Consider the following 25,050-nt stretch of genomic DNA (forward strand, 5'->3'; position numbering starts at 1 on the left):
CAGTGGAAACGAGAGGCCCACCCGAGTCCCTCTGGGCTGGGCTGGGCTGGGCTGGGCTAGGGCCCAGGCAGTACACTGCTGGGCAGTTCTCAGGGGAGTGGGGAATTGAAAAGAAAAAGCATCTCTGAGGAGGGTGAGGGGAGGGAGGCTGTGTGGTGTACTCTCTCTCTCTCTCTCTCTCTCTGACTTAGCCTAAGCCTCACCCGGGAGAGGAGCGTCTTCACTCTGCTCTTGGAGCTGCTTTCTGTCACTTCCCCGCCCATCTGTGCTGTCAGCAGCACCAGCAAAGTTGGCCTCAAACTTGAACAGAGCTGAAGGCTCCAGCTAGCTCTGCGGGGGCATCGGGCCGGCCTCAGCCTCTGAACTCAGCTGGTCCGGAGAAGCCGACCTCGGCCAGCTCCCGGGTAGCCCTTGCTCCCCTGGGGGACGCTTCTGCCCCTGACCTGTCAGCCCCCAGTCTGGGCAGAGGAATGGTGTGCTGAGCTCTCTCTGGAGCCGATCATCTCAGCTTGAAGCTGGAGCAACCCAAGGCCCAAGCCAGCATGGCCAACCCGTTGCAGCCTCAGTTTCCCTCAGCCCAGGAGCCAGGCACCGCCTTACCCCTGGACCTGCCAGAGATGGAGATGCTTCTCACGAAGGTGGAAGGCAAGGATGACAAGCCACTGAAGCTGTCCAAGTCCCTCTCGAGGGCCCTGGACCTGGAGCAGAATGGCCACGGCCTGCCCTTCAAGGTGGTATCCGAGGGGCACCAGGATGCCACCCTCCCCTGGTCGGCCTCTCGGGCCAGCTCTAGACGGGCGTCCTCCATTGCCACTGCGTCCTCTGCCCAGGACCAAGAAGTCCCCAAAGATTACCTCATCCTTGCCATCGCCTCCTGCTTCTGCCCCGTGTGGCCCCTCAACCTCATCCCCCTCATCTTTTCCATCATGGTAAGTGTTGCTCTCTGTTCCAGGGCTCAGCAGGCGTGTTCCCGGGGCAGACGCCAGACCCTCTGCCCAGGGCGTGAGGAAGAGAGAGCTGGGGGCTGGGGGCTGAGGGCAGACTCCCTTTCTCACCGGGCTTACTGCCCCCCGTTGGAGAGGGGGCCAGGGCCAGGAGACCTTCTGTTTGCTGTCCTCCCTCTTCTCTGCTCTTCAGTGTCACAGCCCGACTTTGCACACATCCCTGCTGGGGAGGGGACCCCAGGGAGCCACCTGGAGCCAAACTCTACACTGCAGCAAGGCAGGCAAGTTGGGGGGCTTGCCTTTTGCAGGGGGTGTCCTGAGGAGTCATTCTGAGCGGGGCTGTGTGTCAGTAGAAGTTGTGGCCAGTGTGGGGTCTCAGGACCCCGAGTTCTCGGGAGGGGACCCAGCCATCCCCACTCCTCACCCCGGGCCCCCTGGGTATTCCAATGGCCTTTGCCAACTCTGGTTTCCAAGATTCAGCTGTGGCTTCCTTGCCATGCGCCGGGGGCCCTGGGGCCTGGCTCCCCCGAGGCTGCCCCTTTGGGGAGGGCAGGCTGTTTTTGCTGGGGCCCTCTGGACTTGGTGTCACACTGATTTCAGCATCTGTCTTTAGTCTGTTTTTAGGGTAGGGGAGGTCTGGGCCGTGGGTGAAAAATGTGTGTCAGAGGACATGGCTGGCCCTGCCAAGGAGGAGCATGTGGGCTAGTCTTTGCTTCTCACACACTTGTCCCCTAGGCTTCCGAGTAAACGGTCTTAGGTTGTCTCCAAACCAAGCCATTTGGATAGAACTACTTATAGAAGATCCACAGAGGGTGCCTGGGTGGCTCAGATGGTTAAGCGTCTGCCTTCGGCTCAGGTCATGATCCCAGGGTCCTGGGATCGAGTCCCACATCGGGTTCCCTGCTCCTTGGGAGCCTGCTTCTCCCTCTGCCTCTCTCTCTCTCTGTCTCTGTCTCTCATGAATAAATAAATAAAATCTTTAAAAAAAAAAAAAAAGAAGATCCACAGAAATGTCCGTAGATGTTGGCAAGTGACTTTTGAGGTCCAGGAAGAAGGAGGGGGGTGTGAGAGAGAGACCGGGCAGGCAATGGCTTCCAAAAGGTAAAAAGAAAGCAGGAGTAGTAAACCCCCAGCCCCAGGCTGGTCAGGGCTGGGGGACAGGGTGGGGAGATGCTGTCTGCTTCCCTCTGGAGTGACTCCCCTGCTGAGTCATCTATCACTGAGTCCTCAGGAGCTGTGGTCACTCCTGCTGCCCCCCGGGTTGTCCTCTGAGAAAGCCCTTGTCGCCTCAAACACCTCCTTCCACTTCACAAAGGCCCAGTGTCCAGCCAGGGATGCCTTCCCTGACTCCCCATCAAATCTAGCTCCCCCTGCCAAGACATTAGGGGACCCCGGTGGCATTCCTGAGACTTGGCATGGGCACAAGAGCAAGGACTGAGCAGGGGCTGGGTTTGGGGGGTCTTTGAGGAGTTTCCTGTGCTGCCTGCTGTACTTGGGGGGCGGCTGGGGGCAGAACCTGGTACCAGGGGTGCAGCCGGGAGTTCTGGGCAGGCCCAACCTCTTGGTTACAGTGAGAAGCCCCAGGAGAGGAGACAGGCTTCGGGGAGGGAAGCCACACAGGGCCCAGGAGAGAACAGTTGCTGGAATCCATCTCCTTGTGGGGGCGGCAGGGTGCAGACTGGGTAGACGCTGCCTTTGTCAAAGGCGCCTGCATCCAAGACTGTGAGACCACTGAGCCCACCCCCAGGGCCTTTCTGCAGCCTTCTCAGGTTCCTGAGTCAGTTCCGGAGGCCGCTGGGCCAGGGGCAGGGAATCCGGTGCTAAGCCAGAGCCAGAACCCATCACCGATTCCCAGGAGCCTCCAGTCCGGTGGGGAGAAACTTGTAAACAGATCCCATAACCCATTGCAAGAAGTGCTCATGCTAGACAAAACCTCAGCGTATCGTGGGGCCTCGGGCAAGTCACTGAAATCTCTCTTCTCAGTATTCCCATCTGCAAAATGGGTGTCACATAACACCTACATTAGAGAGCTATGTGAGGGTGAAGTGAGATGAGCTGCATGAAGGGCTGAAGAGCAAGTGCTCTTACACCTTAGCAATAACTGAGTGGGACCTGAGTGTCTCCCTCGCCGGGGGTGGGAAGCCATCATGAGTTTTTTTTTTGGGTTTTCTTAGAGCTTTGACATATAATACACATATCATACAATTCACCTGTTCAAAGTGTACAATTCAAAGATTTTTAGTATCTCCACAGATCCATGCAACCATAACCATAGTCAGTTGTAGAACATTTTCCTCATCTCCAGAAAAACCCATCCTTTTTTTTTTTTTTAATCACCCCATCTCTCCCTTGATCCCTCTCAGACCTAACAAACCACTAATCTTTCTGTCTTTATGGATTTACCTCTCCTGGACAGTTCATACCAGTGGAATCATACAGTGAGTGTGTGGTCCTTTGGGACCGGCAGCAAGCTTCACCTGGCATTTACATCACAGGGCCCGGAGCCAGAGAAAGGTGTGGTCCGGTTTCTATTTTGGGGGAGCAGGTTGGTGCAGGATAAGAGGAGGGGTGGCAGGAGCCTCTCTGAGCCTGGCAGTTGGGAGAAGGAACCTTTGCAGGAGCACTAGGTGAGAAATGAAGAGGTCTGGACCAAGGCCCTGGCAAGGGGCCGATGGGGTTTCTGGAAACCTAAGAGTTGTTAACACAGACCATTTATTTATTTATCCAGTCCATCATTCACTTGACTGGCAAGTTGTTTGTTTGGAGGCAACTAAATGGTAGAGAATGACTGGATCCCCCTTGAATGAATATGCCTCTTTTACCAATGAGGCACCATGCTAGGCATTTGGGAGGATGGATGACATGGTCTATTTGACATGCCCAAAGGATGCAAGGGTATGGTGATGGAAGGAAGTGGGCAGGGACCCGCTCTAGGAATTTAAGTTTTATCTCAGTGGCCCCGAGGAGCCCCTCAAAAATTTTAAGCAGAGGCATGATGTGGTCTGTTCAAATTTTAAAACCAACACCCACCTGCACTGTGGGAAATGTGCTGACCTGGCAGGACTGGGGGCAGGGAGACCCCATAGCAGGCTCTTGAGACAGTCCAGGTGGGCTGATGAAGGCATGGACCAAGCAGTGGCTTAGGAAGGAGGGCACCGATGATTGTTGAAGAGAAAGTAAGAGCACTTTCTTCACACTCCTGATTATCCAACTCTGAGATAGAGCTGTCTCGAAGACAGCGCTGAGGACTGCGGCATTTAAGGGGTGGGCAGAAGGAAGTGGACAGGAAAGAGTTTTTTGTTTAAGATTTTATCTATTAATTTGACAGAGAGAGAGAGATAGAGAGAGAGCAGGAACACAAGCAGGGGGAGTGGGAGAGGGAGAATCAGGCTTCCCGCTGAGCAGGGAGCCCGACGCAGGGCTCGATCCCAGGACCCTGGGATCATGACTTGAGCCGAAGGCAGACACCCAATGACTGAGCCACCCAGGTGCCCCAGGAAAGAGTTTTGAAAAGAAGATTTCGGGGGGTGGGAGGCTAACTAGAAGAGAGGGGGAGACGCCTAGGGAGGAGCGAGTTTGAAAGGAGGAGGGATGGTCAAATGCAGTGCAGAGGTCAGGTCCAATAAAGATGGGAGTGTCCACTGGCTGGGCCATTTACCGACCACCATTACCCTGGTGATGGACAGGGTTAGGCAAAAAGGAGAGAGGTGATGGACGAGTTTCATGAAGAGATGGGATCCCGAAGAAGGACCCCGTCCCCGGGAGCCTGCAGGAAAGGCCATGAGGGCAGAAGCAGATAAAAATACTCAAAGGAAAAGGAGCTGGCTCATGCTGTATGGGCTCCAAGCCACCAGGGATGTGGAGGGCAAGGCCATTTGCTGAGAAAGAAGGGCCTGATGACAGGGGAGAGGAGAGGTGACAAGGAACAGAGAGGTCAATGGCCTGAGGGCTCTGCTGAGGCTGGAGACCATGGGTCTGAGTTGTTATCAGCCTGCGTGGTGGTGCATTTTTTTCTCCAGCTATAGGTATGGAGTCACAGATGGGACATTGGACCCGAGGCTGGGGATGGCAGAGTTGCCATGAGGGCAGACCCAGTGGCACAGAATGATGCTGGTGAGGGGGGCAGAGGTGGCACACTCAGGGATCAGGCTGGACTAGGAGGGAGTGAGGCTGGGAAGATTGTGATGACCTTGGAGGAGAGAGAGGGGTCACGGGTTGAGGCTCAAAGACGTCGAAGGACAGATGCTGTGTGAGAGAGGCATGAGAGAGACACCAGGGGCTGAGATTTCAGCAGAGGGGCCGTGTGGGGTGGTGGCGAGGGAGAGGATAGCTGTGGAAACGAACTTCCAAAGAGAACCATGAGAAGCCAGGAAGAAGGAGCCTGAGGGAGCCCCGTGTTAAGGGCTAATTGTTCTCATTTAACACATGAGGCAACAGGGACACTTGAGCAGTGCCTTGCCCATGGTCACACAACTGGTAAGAGGCATGTCAGCCGGATGTTGAATCTAGTGTTGTCTCCATGACCCCACCCTGCATCTACCTCTGGGGACAAGGATGGTGTGTCCCTCCCAGGAAAGCCAAACCTTTGGGGCATTTGTTCAGGGAGGGAAGAATCCACTTCCTTCCCTCTTTCTCTCCACTCTCCCCCCTCCAACCCGCTGCCCTTCCCCACCCCTACTGACTCCACCAGTGGGAGACTAATGGACCAGCAGTGTCCTTCCCACTGTGACTCAGACAGGGGCCTGCTGTGACAGGAGCTCAACCCAAGGGGCTGGGATCTCAGGTATCCAGACCCAGCCCTGCTCAGCACCACAGCCTCCCTTGAGCCTCCCGAGGTGGCCAGGGCACCTGGCTTCATCCATTCTACTCCTGGGTCAGGCTGAGAAAAGGCCATGTTCCTCAATGCCAGCAAGGTGTCCTGTCCACAAGGGGAGCTGGACCCCAGGCCTTCAGCTGACAACAGTGCTTAAACCAGCATCAGATAGACCTGGGTGTGCTTCCCAGGCCATGAGACCGTGTCCAAATCCCTCAACCGCCTTCTGTAGCCTCAGTTCTCTCATCTATAAAATAGGTATAATAAGACCGTCGACCTCATAAATCTGTCCGGAGGATTAACTGGGTTAATATGTGTGAAAACACCTAGCACAGAGCCTGCCACATAGAAAATGGCAATGGTTACTGTTATCACTAACACTAAATGAAACACCGTACTGTCAGAGGAAAGGGCAGATCCCCGGTGGACAAGCAATTCTGACTTTAGCCAATTTGGGGGAGACTGGAGTGTCAGCCCTCATGACACTATTGGGGGGAGGGGCAGCCCTGTCTGTGGTTTTGGTGGAGACCTCTGAGCAGCCCCTTCTCTGTCTTTCCTCCTACCCCATGCAGGAGTGTGAAAGAGGTCCAGAGTGGCTCAACACTTCCTTTCTCAGGCATTCTGGATGACCTGGTTATTTAATTGACCTGCTGCAGGCTCCCTTTCATGCATTTACGCGTTCACCCAGCGGGAGCACTGAGCCCCAACCAGCACTGACACCTGGCACCCAGACATGTGGCTGAGAATATTGACATACTTCTGAATGCGTTGGCAAACAGTTGCTGTCTCCAGGTCCTAAGCATCCTCAACCGCTCCCACTCCCACCCACCACACGGCAGCTGCCCCGACTCCTTCCCCAGGACCACACCCCTCCCATGCCTCCCCACGCTCCAGCAACTGAAGTTAACCCTGTAATCAGGGCATTCCAGAAAGAATTGCACTGTTGTAGAGAGAGGGACGTGAAGGGGGCATGGGGAGGCACATCCCTTGGCTTTGACCTGCCCGGATTTGCTTGATCTCTGTGGAAGGACAAATAGCTGATCATTGAGCAGCTGATCACATCTTTTCAGTTCTCCACAGATCTGCTAGGGCTTGACCAGAGCCTCATGGGGGGAGGAAGCTCTTTCCCGATAAGTTCTGTTACCACCTTCCCCTGGCTGGTTTCATCCCCTGGCAGCTCTCCCCAGCACCTTCCCTACCCCATCACTTCCCTCCCCACCCCCTACCAGCTCTCAGACTTTTTTCAGTGCCTTTCTTCACTGACCTATTAACCCGAATTCATTTTCTCCCTTACCATTCCCACAACCATTGCAATCACAAATGATCTATTAATTCACAGTCATTACAACCATCACTGCAATTATCATTGTGTCTCCAACTTGAGCCATTTTGTATAAGACGAAGAGGATGCCACTAAGTGGAGTTTGAAAGGCGGCTGGTAATTTACTCATAAAAAGTAATGAAGGGTCTTCTTCCATCCCTGAGGTCCAGGGATGGGTTTTTCACTTGGAAACTAATGGGGGGGACTTCAGAAACGGGTGCCAGCTAGTGGCGAGCAACTTCTATATATAAAAGTAGGGCTCTACTCTTCAAGGCAGCTATTGACTCCATTTTACAGATCAGAAAACTAAGACTTACAGAAGAGTTGTGAGGTTTACCATTGGATGGCGTATGACACATAAAGTGTATGATCCAACAAAGCAGGTGCAGTCAGGTCTGCCTTGCTCATCCGGTCTTTCCCAGTGCATCTCCCTCAACGCTGTCTCTCAGGCTCAAAGGAACATGCACGACTGGGATGCATAGGCTGATGGCTCTGTGGATACAGAAGAGGGATTGGGTTTAGATGACTGAAAAATTCATCTCTGCCTCTCTTGCTTCCCCTCCCCACCTCTCATACCCAAGCAACGACATGTGCACCTCTCTCCATGGTCCTGAATCAATGTCTTGCCCAGTGCACAGTGATTTTCTCTGGCAAGTGAGGAGCAGGACTCATCTCCAGCCCTGTGCCCCTCCCCCACCGCGTGCCATGCTTACAGCTGAGAATGAGTCTCTTGGTAATGATTCAAGGTAGCCCCAGAATTTCTAACGCCGAACTTCCTGGAAATTCCTGAAGCTTTTCTGTATGTTGCCTCCGCTTCCTCCCAAGAGGAAGGTGTTGCCTTGGTGTTGAAGTCCTTCATTCAGTGACCTGGGCTGGCCATGCAGAGAGCTGGAGGTGGCATGGGCTAGTGGGTGGGGCCAAAACCCAGATAACAGATATCTTTCCTGTGGGACCCATTGCCTTTATTTCATTCATGAATCTTCAATTAACTTGGAGCATTCCACTGGCTAAGTTCAGTGGTTAGAAAACAGACTCTCCTCTCATGCTTTTTCTCTTCTTTCATTCTTTACTTCCTCAAATACTTACTGAACGCCTCTTAGGGCCAGTCCCTAGGTTACATAAGAGGGACACCAAGCTTGAGGCTGTGCGGTCCCTGTCTTCAAGTCTAGGGCAAGAGATTGACAAAAGAACTAATGACGCAAGGTGGGAAGGGAGGAAAAGAGCATGGTGTAAGATGCTACGGGAGCCCCAAGGAGGGACTGATTAATTGCTTGTGGGCACCAAGGAAAGTTTTACTGGAGGTGACTCTTGAAGGGTGAGAAGAGCTACGGAGGTAGCAACACGGCAATGAGGAAAGGCATTCCAGCAGAGGCAGCAGTCCACAAAAAAGCGCCGAGGCATAAAAATGTGTCCCTTTCGGGGCATGTGGCTGGCTCAGTTGGTCGAGAATGCGACCTTAATCTTAATCTCAAGGTCATGAGTTCAAGCTCCACGTTGGGCATGGAGCCTACTTAAAAATTTTTTAAAAATTAAAAAAAGAAACAAAAAATTCATTTAAAAAATGTGTCCATTTTATGGGGTGTCATGTGACCAGGCTTATGGCTTAAAGACCTGACCTTGGCTGTTGAGAAGAAGTCGGCGGGGGGCAAGGCTGGAGCAGAGAGACTAGTGAGGAGGAGGCTAGTGTAGCCTCTAGATGAAATCTATCGTGGGAGTGGGCTAGGGCAGTGGAGTTGGCTGGAAAGGTACAGACAGACCTGAGGGACATTAGAAAGGTTAGGAACTCATACCTGATTGTATGTGAGGATGAGGAGAGACAGAGAAGAAGCCTCTCACCCGGGGTCATGCAGCTGGGACAGCTGTGGAGGGTGGGGACAGGCCCCCAGGAGGTCTGGCTCCAAAACCTGGGCTGCCCTTGTAGGGAGCTGCACCTGCTCCCGGTTGAGTCCTTGCCAGGTCCAGGTGCACCTGTGAGTCTCAGGATGGGCTGTTGCCTAAGCCCCCGCCCATGCCCCTCCTCAAGCCAGACCTACCTTCTCTTTAATCTCTCACTGGATGACACTCGTCCACTGTCACTGGGCACCCTGAGGTCCAGAGTCATGGACACTCACAACTTTCTGCCCAGACCTACCTGCAGACCTGTTGAGGTGTGAGACCACCTGTACCCACATTTGTCCAGTCTCCAAGGACGGCAGTAGTCTCCTCTGCTGCCTATAGTTGATCTCTGTGCTCAAGTTCAGATCTCTCTCTCCACTGCCCTGGGACATTGGGGCACCAATCACTTCTTGGTCTTTTCAGCCTCTTCCTCTGACTGGATCATTTTCTCTCCTGTTTTGATGAAATCCTCTATTTGTCTCACCCAGTTGTAACCCCCCCACTCCCCACAATGCCTACAAGACAAAATCCAGATTCCGTTTTGTGATAGACAGGGCCCTTCCTGACCTGGCCTTTCTTCCCTTCTCCAGTTGCTTCTCTCACACCTGTTCTGTGCTCCAGCCTCTCATTTATAAAATGGTCTAAGAACACTCCGTAACTCATAGCAGTGTTAGGATGCTCTAATGCTCTGCTGGATGGCAAGGTTTAACATGGTTCCTGGTCCAAGGTAGATGTATAAATAAGGTTCGGGGTTATTATTATTATTATTCTGGTGGAGGTGGAGGAGTCTTGGTGGGCTTCCCCGAGGGGGTGGCATTGGAGGCAGTCCTCAAAGGATGGAGAGGATGTCATAGGTGGTTGAGGGGGAGCGGGAAGGCGGGCAGGAGAGTTGCACTGGCAGGTGCTCAGACCTGGAGGAGTTCAGACTGGCTGGGCCCAGAGGTTGTGGAAGAGAAGAGTAGAGGATAAAATCTGGAAGGGCAAAGCTAACCTGAGTTCAGACTTTGCTCTGGGGACAGTTGGGGGCTGTGGAAGATGCTGGGCAGGATCACTGGCTAAGCCACCATCATCTCCTTAAACTCGAGCATCAGCTCCCGACTCTCCACCTCCTCTCTGATCCCACCCCACAACCGCTGCCCGGGACCTAGCACAGGGCCTGCCATCAATCTCTGTGGAGGGGAATGGTGGTGTGGGGAGTGGCCTGGAGAGGAAGAGCATAGAGCTGGGGGCTGGATCTTCAGGAGGCCGTTGTGCTGGCTTGAGTGAGGAGTGGCACGGACCCAGGGCATGTGCAAGGCTGCCGGGGAGGACTGCAATGGAATTGACCAGGAGAGGAAACTTATTGGTCGGGTGGCCTGGGACAGGCATTGTGACCGAGGACTCCAGGCTGTGACCAGTGGCCAAGAGCACAAGGCCAGGAGCAGATCTGAGGCAAAGCAAATCTGATGGCATCAAACACTGTGGCAGGAGGTGGCTCTAGGAGCTTGACTGGGGAGCCATGGGGTAGGGCCGGGGGTTGGTTAGGTTTCTCCGAGAAAAGGACAGGACCTGGGGGAGGGTGGCGCCCTCATGAAGAGAACAGAGAGGTAAAATGTATCCTCCCTGAACTTCAGCTTCTTTAAAAGTGGACAACATCCTGCCAACCGCACAGGATTGTGAGATCACTCAAAGAGATCATTCAGGTACCATCCTTAGCAAGCTGTCCGGCACAAAGTAAGCGTTCAATAAATCGTCACCACCACCACCACCACCATCATCAAGGGACTCAACTACATTTCCATGCTGAACTCAGGAGCCTCCAATAATTGGAAAATAAAATAACCAAATAAGTGGTCTTAGACCTTGAAAGCAGTCACACCTTTAGGGGACTCCTGGCTGTAGCTGTTCTAGAAGTCCAGGAAGCATCAGAGAGTTCCAGAGCTAAAAGAGTCTGGAGGTCACAGGCCAGCCCCGGCCAGCAGGTTGACTCCTGAACCATCCCGGGCAGGGGTGTGGCACCTCCATGGACGTGCTTGGGACACACCTCCTATCGAGCCACTCCAGGACCTCCCAAGATCCTTTCTGGCCATCCCCACACTCACCCACCTGCTTTCACCAAATTAAATAAGGCCGAGAAAAACCAAGCTCACTGAGAAAGAGTAAAGCATCAAATGGGCCCCTGTGAAGCCTGGCGTGGCTCCCCACGCACCCCAGCCTCTCTAGTTCAAGCCCAAGATGCCCGCCTTTCTGATGTGATTTGGGAAGTCGACTTGGCTGAACAGGGATGTGGTTCCTGGGTAGGAAATGCGAGAAGGGAGGATCAATTGCACTTTTTCTCCTGTTGTGGATGAGGGGGTCACAGAGGAAAAGAGGCAGGCACCTCGGGCCACAGAAAAAGCCAAGGGGCCGTCTTAGTGTGGCTGTAGCAGTGAGCCTTGGGCAGGGGTCCAGGGAGGCCTGGCTTACCTGCTCCTGCCAGCTCAGCATGGCCTGGCCCCGGCCCACCCTCCCGCACCCTCAGTCTCCACCTGCCGCCTGTCTCATCACCGTCCTGAGAGGAAGTGTCCTGCATTGCTTGGTTCTGCTTCCAGTGAGGGGCAGGCTTGGTTGGGGGTTCCCACAAGGGGTGTGGGAGTCCAGGCCAGTTCTGCAGGAGAAGCCTGCTTCCTGTCCCCAAGGTGGGTACTGCAATGTGGGCTGTGGTGGGGGCTGGGTGGGTTCGGGAGGTGCAGGCAAGGGGCCCCCCACAAGTCTGCTGGGAACAGCCTTCCCGAAGTCTCTGCCTCCGTCTCTCTGCAGTCCCGAAGTAGCGTGCAACAGGGGGACCTGGATGGGGCCCGGAGGCTGGGCCGCCTGGCCCGGTTGCTCAGCATCACCTTCATCATTATGGGGATCATCATCATCATTGTGGCCATGACCGTCAATTTCACAGGTGAGGCTCAGCCACATGGAGCTGAGTGAGCCAGCTTGCTCGGGGTGAGGACCACGGAAGGGTGCAGCCCAGCTCCCTGGGGAGGGGGCGGTGGGGAATGGGGTAAGAGCCTGTGGGGGACACGGGCTGATCCTCTCTGAGAAGCGACCCCATCCCCGGCAGGTCCCAGCCAAGTGGGACTGGCTTCTGCCTTGCCTTATGCCCAGATCATTAGGAAAGGGTGTGGGAAGAGCCGGGGGCCTGGGAAGCAGAGGTGGCCAGCTCCGGTCTCCGCTGTGAGGGCCCTGGGGCCTGGGCCAGTGTCATGTCTGGCTGAGCTTTGTGAGCGTCACCGAGGATCGTGGCTGTGATGCCACTTGGTGAGCGGTGGGCCTGCCCTGCAAGCATTCCTGTTGGGACGGCCAGCACAGACCAGACATAACCAATGCATTGGTGGAAGCCTGGCAGTAACTCTTGTGAGCCCCAGAGCTGGCCCAGGGAAGTTAACCCCACAGGGGCACCATTTTCAAGGGTGACTCTCAGCTGCTCAACGGCCGGTGCAGCTCCCAGTGTCTGGGCTCCCGGGGGCGGTTTGTCCGTTTCCCTCCCTTCACATACCCACCTTGCGAAGCGCCCCCAAGCCTCTCTGCCTCTTGCACTGGTCAGTCTAAGCTTTTCCCCTAAAGACTTTGCTGCTCCAGTGGCTGCTGACACCAGGAATGTGTCAGGAATGCAGAGTCTCAGGCCCCGGCCCAGAGCCACTGAATCAGAATCTGCATTTCAGTAAGATTCCCGGCCCCGGGCCTTAAAGGAGGCACTGAGCTATAGAACACGGGGGTTCAACCTGTGGCAGAAAGCCTGGGACTCAGCGGTGGGGTCAGGGGCAACCTTGGCTACTTTGGAGAGGGAAGACGAGCTCAGGTGTGTAATCAGCTTGCCCGGCTTCAAAATCCACGGCCCCCACTGTGCAAGTGTCGGAAATGAAGCGCGTTCCGTGCTCGCCGTGGGGCAGGGGCCCGCCCGCGCGGGCATTAGCTCAGGAGCACCCTCTATGCGCCTCTGCCCTCCCGCCACTTCATGGCAAATGACCACTACTGAACTCAAATTGGCAAAGGGAATCGTTTAAAAAATTCAGGCCTCGATGGTTCTCTGTTTGGGGGTCGTGTGGCGCTGTGAACCCATGCCTTGCCGCAGGTGGGAGCTCCTTTCCACTGAGAGACCCCAATCAGACGACCCTGGTGCCGTTTCCTGCCCGGAAACAAAACCCCAAATCCTCCAAACAAGCTCTATTCTGCTGTGACTGTTCTTCTCTTTGCAGTGCATTAGAAATAAAACAGACCAGGGCGCTGCGCAGGCGGAGGCTGGCCCCCGGAGGCCTCCACTCTCACGCGCCCCCCCTCCCGCGGGAGGACAGGACGGTGATGTCCCTGTGCTCCCAAAGCACGAACTTGGAGGGAAGCCCCCAGGTCTCCCCACTGTCAGCCCACCTCAGATGTGAGAAGCGCGAAGAATGAAGGATGGGGTTTAATCTCGCGGACGCTGCCCGGTATTTGGCCTCCGTGCGCTGGCTGGTTTCTCATCCCCACCGTTTCCTGGGACCCACCACACAGCACATACTGCCTGTTTGAGGAGGAACCAGCCCCGCGGATGACACGGCGACGAGAGGGACTGGACGGAGGCAGGAGAGAAGCAGCACACTCCCTGCGTGTCTGAGGACCGGGAGCCAAGACGTGGGACTTTCTCTTTTGTATTTTTCTTGGGTGGGGGGGTGGGGTGTAAAAAAAGACTATTTGCATGCCTTGTGCCACAGGCTTGCTGCGATCGCAGCTCAGGGGCCCAGCTGCCGCCCAGCGTCTGCCCTGGGACCCCCTTGGGCACCAAAGATGAGCAGCTGGAGAGAGGTGACAGCCACAGGCGTGACAAGTGGAGGCACCAAGAGGTATGTTGGTGAAGACACGACCCGCAGACTTCTTCTCCTGCTTTTCAGTCTCAGGAGCCCCTCTGCTGAGAACTCTGGTCCCGGCGTGTCTCCCAGGATGACCCAGTCTACCTCTCGCTCCCTCCCCTCCCTGTGCTGTCGCCTGGGGCCTGACCCCAGCCCTGCTCAGCCGGCCAGGAGCGGCCCGGACCTGAGCTCGCCTCCAGCCATGGCCTCCCTGATGGTCTAGGCGGCACACTTGGGGCACCACGCGGAGTGGCTTAGGTGGGCCTTGGGCTCCGGCTCCCAGCCTAGCGGCACCCGATACTCTGTGCCTGACTTACCCTGTGCCCCTGGCCATCCACACACCGCAAAGGCTTTCCCTGCAGGGGGTTTTGGGACCACCTCTGGGGGGAGGACTTGCATGAGCTCCCAGGCTGTAAGCAGGAGGGTGGGCCAGAGGGTTTTTCTAAAGGTTTATTGTTGATTTGGTCTAGAGAGTTCTAAGACAGAGGGAAGAGCCTGGCTGAAGGGGCCAGTCTTTGGGGGAGTGGGAGGCCCTGGGCTTGGGAATACACTCACATGCTCAGAGGCAGGGGGCGACAATATGGCCTCTGTCTCAGGACCTAATGGGACACCTGAAAGGACTGAGCAGGGTCCTTTGACCTCCTGCCTGGTTTCTGGCCCTGGGATTCTCCCCAGACTTCCACTGGCGCAGGCTCTGCCCACAGGAGCCTCTCCTATGCCCACCTACCTCGCTGGCTTCAGCTCCCAGACCCTCAGACAGGAAAGCTCCAGGCTTTCCCGCCCTGGAAAGCCCTGCCCAGCAGCCAGGGTTACTGCCCTTGCTGGGAGGGCTTGTTCCCAGCCGCAGCCAGACTAGCCCCAGGCTGGCAAAGACTGTTTCCCTGGCACCCATTCAGGGTCCCTGCCTGTCTCCCTGACGCTCCTTAGAGACTCCTGGGAGGGAGTGTGTTAGCACAGAGGCTCTGTCTACCAGGAGGCGTCCTAGGTGCAGCTCCGAGCGGTCTAGGAGGGCTTTCATGGCAGGAGAGGGGTGTAGGGCCCAGGGGCCCTGGGTGGGTCCCACTGGGGCCTGCGTTCCTGCGTCAGTTCCCCACCTGGGGAGCAGACTCCAACCTCTCCGGACCCTAAAGGAGGGGCTGGCTTTGCTTTACAAGACCTTTGAGGCCACAATAGAGATGCCTCTGTTGAGGGAGGGAGGGAGTGAGCCCAGAGGATTTGTGTCACTTGTGAAGGCAGCTCAGGCCAGGAGGTGAGTCATGAGGTCTACGGAACAGGTGGCTCACGAGCTGGTGGTCTCCTGGCAGCCCCGGGGGCCCCAGCCTCAGCACTCCAGGGAGAAGAGGCAAAGTAACCAGCTGGTTTAGGCATGATCTTGTAGGGAAAACGATGACCAGGGTGGGGCTCTATCTGTGGACTCTGTGCGCACTGTGACCGGCATACACACCCCAACCTGCCCCGGGCCCCTGCAGTCACACCCGCATTTCACACCTGCACAGACACACACTTGGTTCACACTCAAAGCCCAGAACAGTAGAGAAAGAGGGAAGCCACTGGCGGACAGCCACAGGACAGCTGGGACACCCATCGATGTATGCGAGGACAACTTAGGAAACTTCTAGTTGTACCAAGGGAGGAGCTCAGAGGCGCTGAGGGTTGTGGAAGGAGCCTGATCCCCCTGGAGGGAGGAGCACAAGGCTGAGGACCAGGAACCCTGCAGAGATCCGACTGGGAGGGAGGTTCCCCTGACTCCCCTGCCGCCTCCACCCACAGGCAGCTTGGCACCCCAAGGCCTCACCCCCTGCTCCCAGCTCCATCATGGGTCCCGCCGCTGGCTGCCCGAACCCAGCGGTCCTCCAGCTTGGGGTGCTGCTGCAGCCTCTCCCATGTCCAGGGGAAGCAGCGAGAACTACTCCCCCCACCCCGCCCCACCCCTGCCCCACCCCGCCGCCACCCAGCACCACACTCTCCAGTTGGCTCCTCTGTATTGCTCGGCATGGAAAGAAATAAAGCTGAAAGTGCACGTGCGCCATGGGTCTGTGTCTTTGTGCTGCTGGGCTCCAGGGGTCCCCAACAACAGGGGGCAGGGGGGAATGTACTCAGCCTGTCGGTTCCAGGGTCAGGGCTGGGAGCTGGGCAGTGGGAAGCCTGGGCACGCTCGAGGTGTTCCCCTGGGCAAGTTTGTCCTCCCTGGGCCTCAGTTTCTCCAGTGAGGAATGCCGGATCCACCTTCCCTCTGGGGTCCTTTCTGCATCTGGACAAAGACCCAGGGCACGGAAAGAAGAGCGCGGGAACCCGACACCTGCTCACAGCCTGGCACATGCTGGGCATTTCACACACACGGGTGTTAGCCCCAGGGTCAGATTGGTCAATGGAGGCTCAGAGATGTTCAGGGATTTGTCCCAGGTCACACCACACCTGGCACATGGGAGGTCCTGAATAAATGTTGGTGAACCGACCCTATTTCTGGGGCTGACCCCGAAGCTGGCTTCTTGCCCCCATGCTTTGCTATGCAGAAAGGAAAGCCTTGTGGAAGGAAGGCAAATTGCCAGGGCGGGCGGGGGGGTGGGTCGCTTCCTGAGCCTGTTTGCACTCAGCCTGGTGGTCACTGTGGGCCTTCTACATCACTCAGCTTCCAGCTGTCTCTGCATTAAGCATCTACTACACACCAGGCCTTGTACTGGACCCTGAGGACACCAAGATGAAAGGGACAGGCTTTCTGGACCATATGACCTTTGACCTAAAGGGAAAGTTCTGGAAAGAAGAAGAGAGTTCGTTGCTGGGGTCAGGGTAAGAGAGGGTGCCCTGGGTAGATGAGGACAACAGGGAGGGGAACCTGGGACAGAGGTCAGGGGAGCCAAGAGCAGGAAGGTGGCCTCAGCCAGGAGCCTCTCCTGATCTTTCCGAAGATATTTAAAGCACCACCCGGGGATCCAAATGAAGATGAAATGCCACCATTGTAATGCTACCAATTTAATAAGACTCAGGTGAATGGACGCTTCCTATGCATGGGCTCTGCCAGTCACAATCATGTCCCCTTAGTGCCTGGCTTAGAGGCCTGAAAGCATCGTTCGTCAGACACAACCCAATTCTAGAAACTGAAGGGGAAGTGGGTACACGTGTCTTACAATCAGCGAGGGAAAAGTTAGAGCTTCCGCAATGCAGAAGGCCTCACATGACAGATGGCTGTACCCTGGGACCAGGGGTCTGGCCTCTCTGAACCTCAACTCCCCATCTGTAAACGGGGTGATAATCTGCTCTGCACACCCACAGGGCTCTTGGAGGCCTGATGGGCCTCCTTGGTGAAACGTGAGGGCTTGATGCATGTGGGGAGCACAGCCTGGCCCCAGCCTGGAGAGCGTCCCGGAGTTTGGGCGGTTCTGGGCACCCCATCTTGACCCTTCAGTTCCTGCTGTACTCCATCCCCAGGCTTGCCTGCCTCCTCCCCACTCCCTGACACAAGATAGGAGAGGACCCCATGTACCCTGGAAAGCTCTCTGGCTCAGGCCCCGAATCTTTCCCTCACTGTCTGTGTCAGTGGTCCCCGGCCTCTCTCTGGGCCTGTCTCCTCAAGTAAAGGAGTGAGCTGAGCTGGTCTAGAGGGGGCTTCTCAATCCGGCTACACAATGGGATCACCTGCAGGCTTCGAGAATCTGGTTCAAATGGCCCGGGGTGTGGCTGGAGCATCTAGATTTTTAAAAATTTCCAGTGGTCATTCCAATGGTCTTTGGAGGTTGGGAGCCACTGGAATAGACTTTAGTCTTGCTACTTAGAGTGTGGTTGCTGGACCATTAGCTTGGGCATTGGCAGGAGCGGGCAAAAACGCAGAAACTCGGGCCACACCCTGACCTTGAACAAGAACATCTACCTTTAACAAGACCCCCAGGTGGTTCATTTGCACGTTGAGGTTGGGGAAGCTCTGGTCTGGATGCCTGAAGGGGAGCTGGCTAGTCTGTCCTCAGATGTATTTTCTCTAGTGGGTCTTTTACCTCCATTCCAAAAATAGCAGTCATTTTCCTTTCTTTCTTACTACAAGGATCTATTGTAACAAACTGAGAAAATCTAGGCAAGACTGAGAAACAAAGAGAAGGACAAAGAGAGAAGACCCACATAAGTTTGGCAATTCACTACAGCAGAGGTCTGCACCCCTCTTCCCAGAGTGTTTGCCAGTGAGGCTGTGTCCCTTTGTGGAGGAGGCAGCCTGTGTGTAGGGGGCATGGGTGTGTGTGTGTGTGTGTGTGTGGGTGTGGGTGTCAGAGGGTCATCATGGTAGTCGTGGCTCCAAGGCACCATTCCCAAGGAAGCACGAAACTTCCCCAGCCTCTTGGCCCCCCCCACTGTGGACCTGCTAGAACCTGCTAGAACCTGCTAGCGACCGGAAAAAGTCAAACAGGTGTCTTCAAGTTACAGCTTGTATGAAAACTTCTACTTGCAACCAGAATGAACTCTCTGGCTCTCCTGGGTCTCTACCCACCAGACTCTGGGCCCTAGAGGAAGAGTGGGGGATGTCTCTTGCACCCTCATCCTGTGACAAGAATTCCTACTCCCAGGGCTGGGTCCGTACACAGGGTTCCTTTGTGCTGAGGGACACACGGGCCCCTCCAGGCAGAGGAGGTACGGAAATTGTAAAAAAAGTTCCCCTTCCTGGGTATATCTGCAGCCCAGCTCCTGGCCTGGAGCCTTGAGGACAGCTGGGTTTCAGCCACAGATTTCAGAGATCTGGGCACAGAGGCCTGCCCACACCGCCCCGCTGTGGAAGGGCTGTGGAGAGTCGCTCCCTGGAGCCCAGGGCAGAGCCGGTCAGCTGGAAAGCTGGGCCCTGCCGGGACTTCTGCCTCCTGCATTATTGATCCACTGCCTGGCCGTGGACATGAATAATTCATCTAGGGAAGGAAGCACTGAGGACTGCAAATTGGAGGCAGCCAGGCTCCTCCCACCTCGCGCAGCTCAGGGTTTACTCCTTTTTGCTTAATGGGCTTCCTGGGAAGCTCTGCTGAATCTCAAGTTTCTCCTCCTGCCCACGGGTGGGCCCAGGAAAGGCCCTGCAAGTTTGGGGTGGTTCTGAATCCGGCCTAACTACTACAGAGCTGCTTGCAGCCCGAGGTGACCCATCCTGCCCATGCTTCCTGCTGCTCACCCCCGAGGCTAGAGTCACTGGGCCTGAGTTTCCATGCTGAGCCCTTTCACTTCTCTGATGAGCTGGATCCTTATGCCTGATGGTCCTAACGTCATCCTGACCTGCAGTGCCTGCTCCGTAAACAGGAGCCCTTTATTGATGTTGATGCCATTTATGATAAATGGTGGCTCTTTCATTGCTGTCTGGGTCTTGGCGAAGGGCCGAGGGCAGCAGCTGGGAAGGGGTGAGTGCTGGATGATGGAGAAGTCTGCTTGGGGCAGGGTGCAGTCGGAGCCTCAGGGGTGTGGGGTTGGCCGTGGAGGGCAGGAGATGTGTATGTGTGGGGGGTCATTACAAGAATTATTCAAGATTCCTCCAGGGATTTTCCCTCTCTGACCAAACTTTTCCAAACGACAGTCTCAGGGCCCCCAGAGATGCCTGGGAAGGGCAGGGGGACTTCAGGGTTTGCAGTCCACCAGCTCATCCCTGACACTGTGGGTCTTGGGCTCAGTTCTGGTCCCTGTTTCTATCGAACACATGTTTATGAAGGGTAACGTACAGCGTATAATCTCAGACCAACCTCGGGTGTGCAAGAAACGTCATGTTTCTCCTTTGCCCCCATGCGTCCTGGTGGTCCGTTCAGATGTCTTTCCCCTTTCCCTGGGGATTACAGCAGGCTGAGGTGTTGGGGACTGGGGTGGCAACCGTCTGGTCCCTGCAGATGGCTGCCGAGTCAACCCTCCCCTCCTCAGACTCCGATCTCACTCCTCTGCTCCTCCGCCCTCTCCTATGTCCACAGATGGTTCCATTGTCTCCTCATTGAATCCACTAAGACATGTCTTTGGTCGAGGCCCTCCAAACACCAGTGTACACAAGACAGGGTTCTTTTTTCTCATTTAACAAGAAGTCCAGAGGTAGGCAGCCCAGGGAGGTGCAGTGCCCCATGGGGTCATCATCCAGGTGCCTGCCGTCTTCTTGCTTGACTATCCCAGCCTGGAGCTTTTCCCCTTACGCATTCCAGCATCCCACCTTCTGCATGGCCACAGGATGGCTGTCAGGGCTCCAGCCATTCCTGCTAGCGAGAAGGAGGAAAGGGGGAGGGCCAAAAGGGCCACTGAAGGCTGGATGGGCTCCATTTTAGGAGCTTTCCTGCAAGTCCCATCTAGTGACTTCTGCTTTACATTCTTTGACCTCAGCTGTGTCACGTGGCCACCCCTAGCTGCAAGGGAGGCTGGAAACACAGTCTTTTTTTTTTTAGATTTTATTTATTTATTTGAGAGAGAGAATGAGAGAGAGAGAGTACATGAGAGGGGGGAAGGTCAGAGGGAGAAGCAGACTCTCTGCTGAGCAGGGAGCCCGATGCGGGACTCGATCCTGGGACTCCAGGATCATGACCTGAGCCGAAGGCAGTTGCTTAACCAACTGAGCCACCCAGGCGCCCCTGGAAACAGTCTTCTAACTGGCTATGCTGCTGCCCCCAGGAAAATCAAGGTTCTGTGAGGAAGGAAGGGAGATTGGACACTGGGCAGCGACCAGGGTTTCCCACCACCTTTGCTCTGTGGGCTCCAGATGGCTCTGCCCCAGGTGCTGCTTGCCCACACCCACTGGCAGTGTTCGTCTTCTCTGGGGCCCTGTTCTCCTTCCACCTGCTCAACCAGAGGAAGATGCTCAGAGCCCCTCTGTTCTTGCATCTTATAAACCCACTCGATAGCTGCGCTGTGTGCCCCTCACCACCACCACGGGAGCTCAGTCTGTGGGAAATGGGCAAATAGGACCCCTCCCCGCCTTTCTCACTTCCCTTCTGACCAGAGATTCTTGGGGTAGGAGCCCTGCTCTGACTCATCTGACATTTATTCTTCCAAATCTATTTCTTAAGCCCCTAGTCCTTTCAAAAGACCAGGCTTTTGAAACTCACAAGCCAAGAACTGGCTCCTTTTGCTTCCTGCTTCTTCCTGGATTTTTCCTAGGAAATGATGATTCGAAGAAATACAAGAAGAAAGGAAAATGTGGTTAATATGTCCAAGTAATACACTGCCACAAATACACTGAGCTGAAGGCTTTTCCTAGTTATGTGAGCGGCCTTACAGGAGCAGAGCGGGTGTGGTCTCTGCTCATAAGGAAGGCAGAGACAGAGTCCGGGCTGTGTGAAGATGGGGGTAAGCAGAGGGAACCCCAGCAGCGCTGAGGAGGGGTCAGAGGCCTCCTTGCGGAGCTGAGCTCTGGGCTGAGCTGAGTGCTGGCGTGGGAAGAAGAGAGGGTGAGGAAGGGTGTCCTAGGGAACAGCCTGAGCAAAGACCCAGAGGTCTGGAGGGGCGTGGTCTGTGCCACAGAGAACACCATGCTTTTGGACAGCCTGGGAGGGGTGACAGCAGACAGGTGGGGAGGACCCGACCGATCACTGGAGTCTGGGAGTGGCTGCCTGCGTCCAGGACTCCATCCTTGAAGACGTTTGCTGTTTCTTGCTTCTGTCTTAAGTGGAGCCTGTCCCTAACTACAACGTCTTTCTAGTGGGGCCTGACTTCTCACTGAGCTATCCGTCTTCAAGTGGCCAGGTCAGAAGCAGATGCTTCCTTCTTTTTGCTTTTGTTCATCTTCCAGAGGGCGCTGGGACAAAGAGCTAAGATGAGCAACATGAAAACCAGCATTATTATTACTATTACTACTATATGTGCAGCTAGTTGGCAGTTAGTAATTGCTGAAAAGTACAAGTTGCTTCTTTCTTGCTTTGAAACAGTATTTGCAACATATGGTCAGACTTGATATTTTTCCTTTCCTTATCACTCAAGGTGAATCATAAATAAAACATAGTGAGAAATCCTCTAAGTTGGGGATTGGCAAACTTTTTCTGTAAGGGGCCAGAGAGTAGTCCTAAAGGAGCCATAGATAATACATAGAAATGAATGAGTATGGCCAGGTTCCAATAAAACTTTATTTACAAAAACATGCAGTGGACTAGAATTGCCCCATGAGCCATAGTCTGCCCACCCTTGCTCTAAACCCCCTCAATATATTAGTTTCTGTGGCAGAGACTAGCTTTTTTTTTTTTTTTTTTTCTTTTTTTGGCATGGGCCAAGGACTAGGTGGGAAAGTGCTGGGTTCATCATACAGCAATGTCAGGAAGGCCGGTTACCGCACCTGCTCCTGCCTGGTAGGTGATTAATCCCTAATTATAGGTAAATCAATAACAGTGGAGGGGTGGACTGATTGCTCATCCTATGATGATAAAACCCATCATAAACACCAGTTAAAGAAGAAGGAAGGAGAAGTCAGATGATCAGTATCTACACTGGAAATAAACATGGACTCTAATTCCAAAAGGTGTTACCGCAAACTCCCATGTGCCAGGCCATTGGGTGGGAATTAGAGGTGAGGGGGAGGAAAGAAATGCAACCTCTGCGCTTCAAGGAGCTCCTGGGGCCTCCGGGGAGGCGTGAGGAGCCAACCATCTGCTGGAGACTCAGTGACCACCCAGGAGGGAGACAATGAGGCAGGAAGGGTGACACGCCTTGATCCCATGGCTGGGAAAGGGGTCTACAGAACAGGGTTCTATCATCAAATAGATGAGGAAAACACTGAATTAAATAAGGCAAAGAATAGGCGCTTGACTGGAAGACTTCTCAGAGCCTTGAAGACGCTGACCTGCAACATGAATCTCCAAGAGAGGCTAGAGATGCGGTATTTCCTAAAATTAATGCACTGACAAGCCCTTTCTTTGAGGAGCATTTTCTTGCAAACCTACTTTAGATTCACAGAGCCGAACATTTCCCTGTGTTATTAAAGACTCTTTGTGAACATCCTTTTTAGTGGCTGTATAATATGTATAAGCCATCGTTTATTTCTTTGCTTCTCTTATCTCCCATTGCTGGGCATGGCTCCCGCAGGCCACCAGGATCGGCAGCCGAAGCCTCTTCCTTCCATCATATTTGCCTGGAGGGGCAAGGTGGGTGGCGGAAGTCAAGAGCTGGACAGGTGGGTGGCTGGGGGTCGATTAGCCCACAGTCTTGTCTCAGTTTCCTCCCATGTCTCCAAAGTTTCTCCGCTTGTTTTCCCCGGATGGAGAATTTTCTTCTAAGCATGTCTTAATTTGCTTTGAATTCTAGGTTCCTCAAGGACATTTTTATAGGGATACCCTTGTGCACAGCAGCCTGTCAGAGGCTGACGTTTCTGGGTGAGAGGAGTGGTTTTCCTGGGGACCGCCCCCCCGCAAGAACACAGTGAGCAAGAGGAGCGTGCATGGCCCAAGGGCCAGCATCCCAGAGGCCTCTCAGTCACCACGGATGCAGTCAGCAACGCTCCTCCACAACATCTTTGTGCTCCCCAGCCCCGCTAACCTTCATTCTTTAACATTTTTTTAACATAAAAACGATACAAGTTATACACCCCAAAGTGAAATCGGCAGGCACCCCTGGAGAGGGAGAGAGGCAGCCTCCCAGGTTTTAATCCATAGGCTTTGTATCCTCAGACTCTCACAACAAGCACTTAACTCCGTATTACTCTCACAATTTATAATTTAATTTTTTAAAAATAGGAATGTAGGAGGGAGGAAACAGTCTTCCCCATAATCCATTAGCTGAGGCAATCAATGTGAATACCTGAGCATTTTTTTTCCAGGCTTCCAGAAAGGAATTTGTTTTCGATACACAGCAAGTTGCCTGATAGTGAAAGGGCTCAGCTAAGGGCCCTGGGCTCTGGAGCTGGACGCTGCAGGATTAAGTAGCAGCCCCCTTCAATTTCCTGCAAAATGGCCTCCTCGCCCAGCCTCACCTGACTGAAAATAGCACCACGTGGGTGGGATGCGGTGGCTGTTTTCCGAGGGGCTGGAAGCCCAGAGAAGCTCTCTCTCTCCTTGGACTGACTGGGCTGATCTACAGAAAACCTCCCTCCCTTGGCCTGGGCATCGCCTCCAGGGACCTCTCCAGGCTTTACTTCTTTCGACCTTTGCTTCAGATTCAATTCTTGCTCTTGGCCCCCGACCTAGAACTGGATGCTTCTGTCTGGCTCTTGTCTCAAATCTTCTCTCAGCCCCTGCCCCAGTTTCCCTTTGCTGGAGTCCTGCCCTCCCATTGCCCCAGCTGCAGGCAGATACCTCCTCCTTCCCCTACTGAGGTCAGAGGCCCTTTTCTATTTGCCAAGCTTTCTGAGGGCCTGTGGCCGTAGCAAGATGTCCACATAAGGGGCAACTTGGATGCTGGAAAGTCCATGTCATGGGATTCAACCTGGATTGGCCCTTGTGGTTTCTTTATGCCCCTCAAACGACCTCATAGCTCTCCCCAAACCCATCCATCTGTGGGGGGCTTTGGGAAGCTGAGGGAAGTCCCAGGCCAGGCTCCCTCTAGGGTCTCAGGACATTCCCTGGAGACGGAGACACGCGGTTCCAGGGCAGGCCAGCTTGCCCTCCCAGAGGAACCAAGCACAATGAACTCATGTTTTGATCATGGCCCGTGGGAGCTGCTCTCGTGTTGGTTAAACAGGCAGGAGGTAAACAGGCGCTGAGGAGACCAACTTGGGCTCCCTGTGCAGCGGGTTTCATTATAATGACGACAGCCTCAAAGGTGGGGGTGGGGACAGGGAAAAACCCCTTACCACCCCCCCCAGCTGGGTGTGTAAGGGCTCCCTTGTGCTCCCTCCGGGTGACTTCTTGGGAGTGTGCAGTTGTTTCTTCCTTCCTTAATTTCATTCTGATTACAAAATTAATACAACTTCATTGTGACAGACTTGGAAAATGCAAAAAGTGTCATGAACAAGACAGAAATATCCTGAAATTGCATACTCTAGTCACTCTCTCTCACATTCTGCAGGCTTATTGTCAGTACGGCACTTACCATCCTCTGAATTCATCTTACTGATTTATTTGTTTTGCTTTTTTACTGTCGATTTCTCCCCCGCCACAATCTTAAATCTTTTTTTTAATTTCAATTTTAATTTTTTAAAAAGATTTCATTTATTTATTTTAGAGAGAGAAGGAGAGCACAGAGGGAGACAGAGAGGGAGAGGCAGACTCCCCGCTGAGCAGAGAGCCCTAAGTGGGGCTCAATCCCGGGACCCTGGGATCATGACCTGAGCTGAAGGCAGATGCCCAACCGACTGAGCCACCCAGGCACCTCTATTCTCCCTCTTCTTCCTCTTCTTATTCTTCAAAGCATTTGCTG

The 25,050-nt window shown here is 54.4% G+C and overlaps 1 protein-coding gene and 1 pseudogene across 1 annotated transcript; both read left to right on the forward strand.

The window, feature by feature from the left end:
- TRARG1 (trafficking regulator of GLUT4 (SLC2A4) 1) lies at positions 1-15,787 on the forward strand. The gene is made up of 3 exons (XM_027625024.2): positions 1-929; positions 11,732-11,864; positions 13,162-15,787. Exons 1-3 carry the CDS (start codon positions 543-545, stop codon positions 13,167-13,169), a joined length of 528 nt encoding a protein of 175 aa, XP_027480825.1. The 5' UTR covers positions 1-542; the 3' UTR covers positions 13,170-15,787.
- Positions 15,045-25,050, forward strand: part of LOC113939108 — a 21,822-nt pseudogene continuing 11,816 nt past the window's right edge.

This window comes from Zalophus californianus, chromosome 16 (assembly GCF_009762305.2).
Source record: "Zalophus californianus isolate mZalCal1 chromosome 16, mZalCal1.pri.v2, whole genome shotgun sequence".
NCBI classification, from domain to species: domain Eukaryota; kingdom Metazoa; phylum Chordata; class Mammalia; order Carnivora; family Otariidae; genus Zalophus; species Zalophus californianus.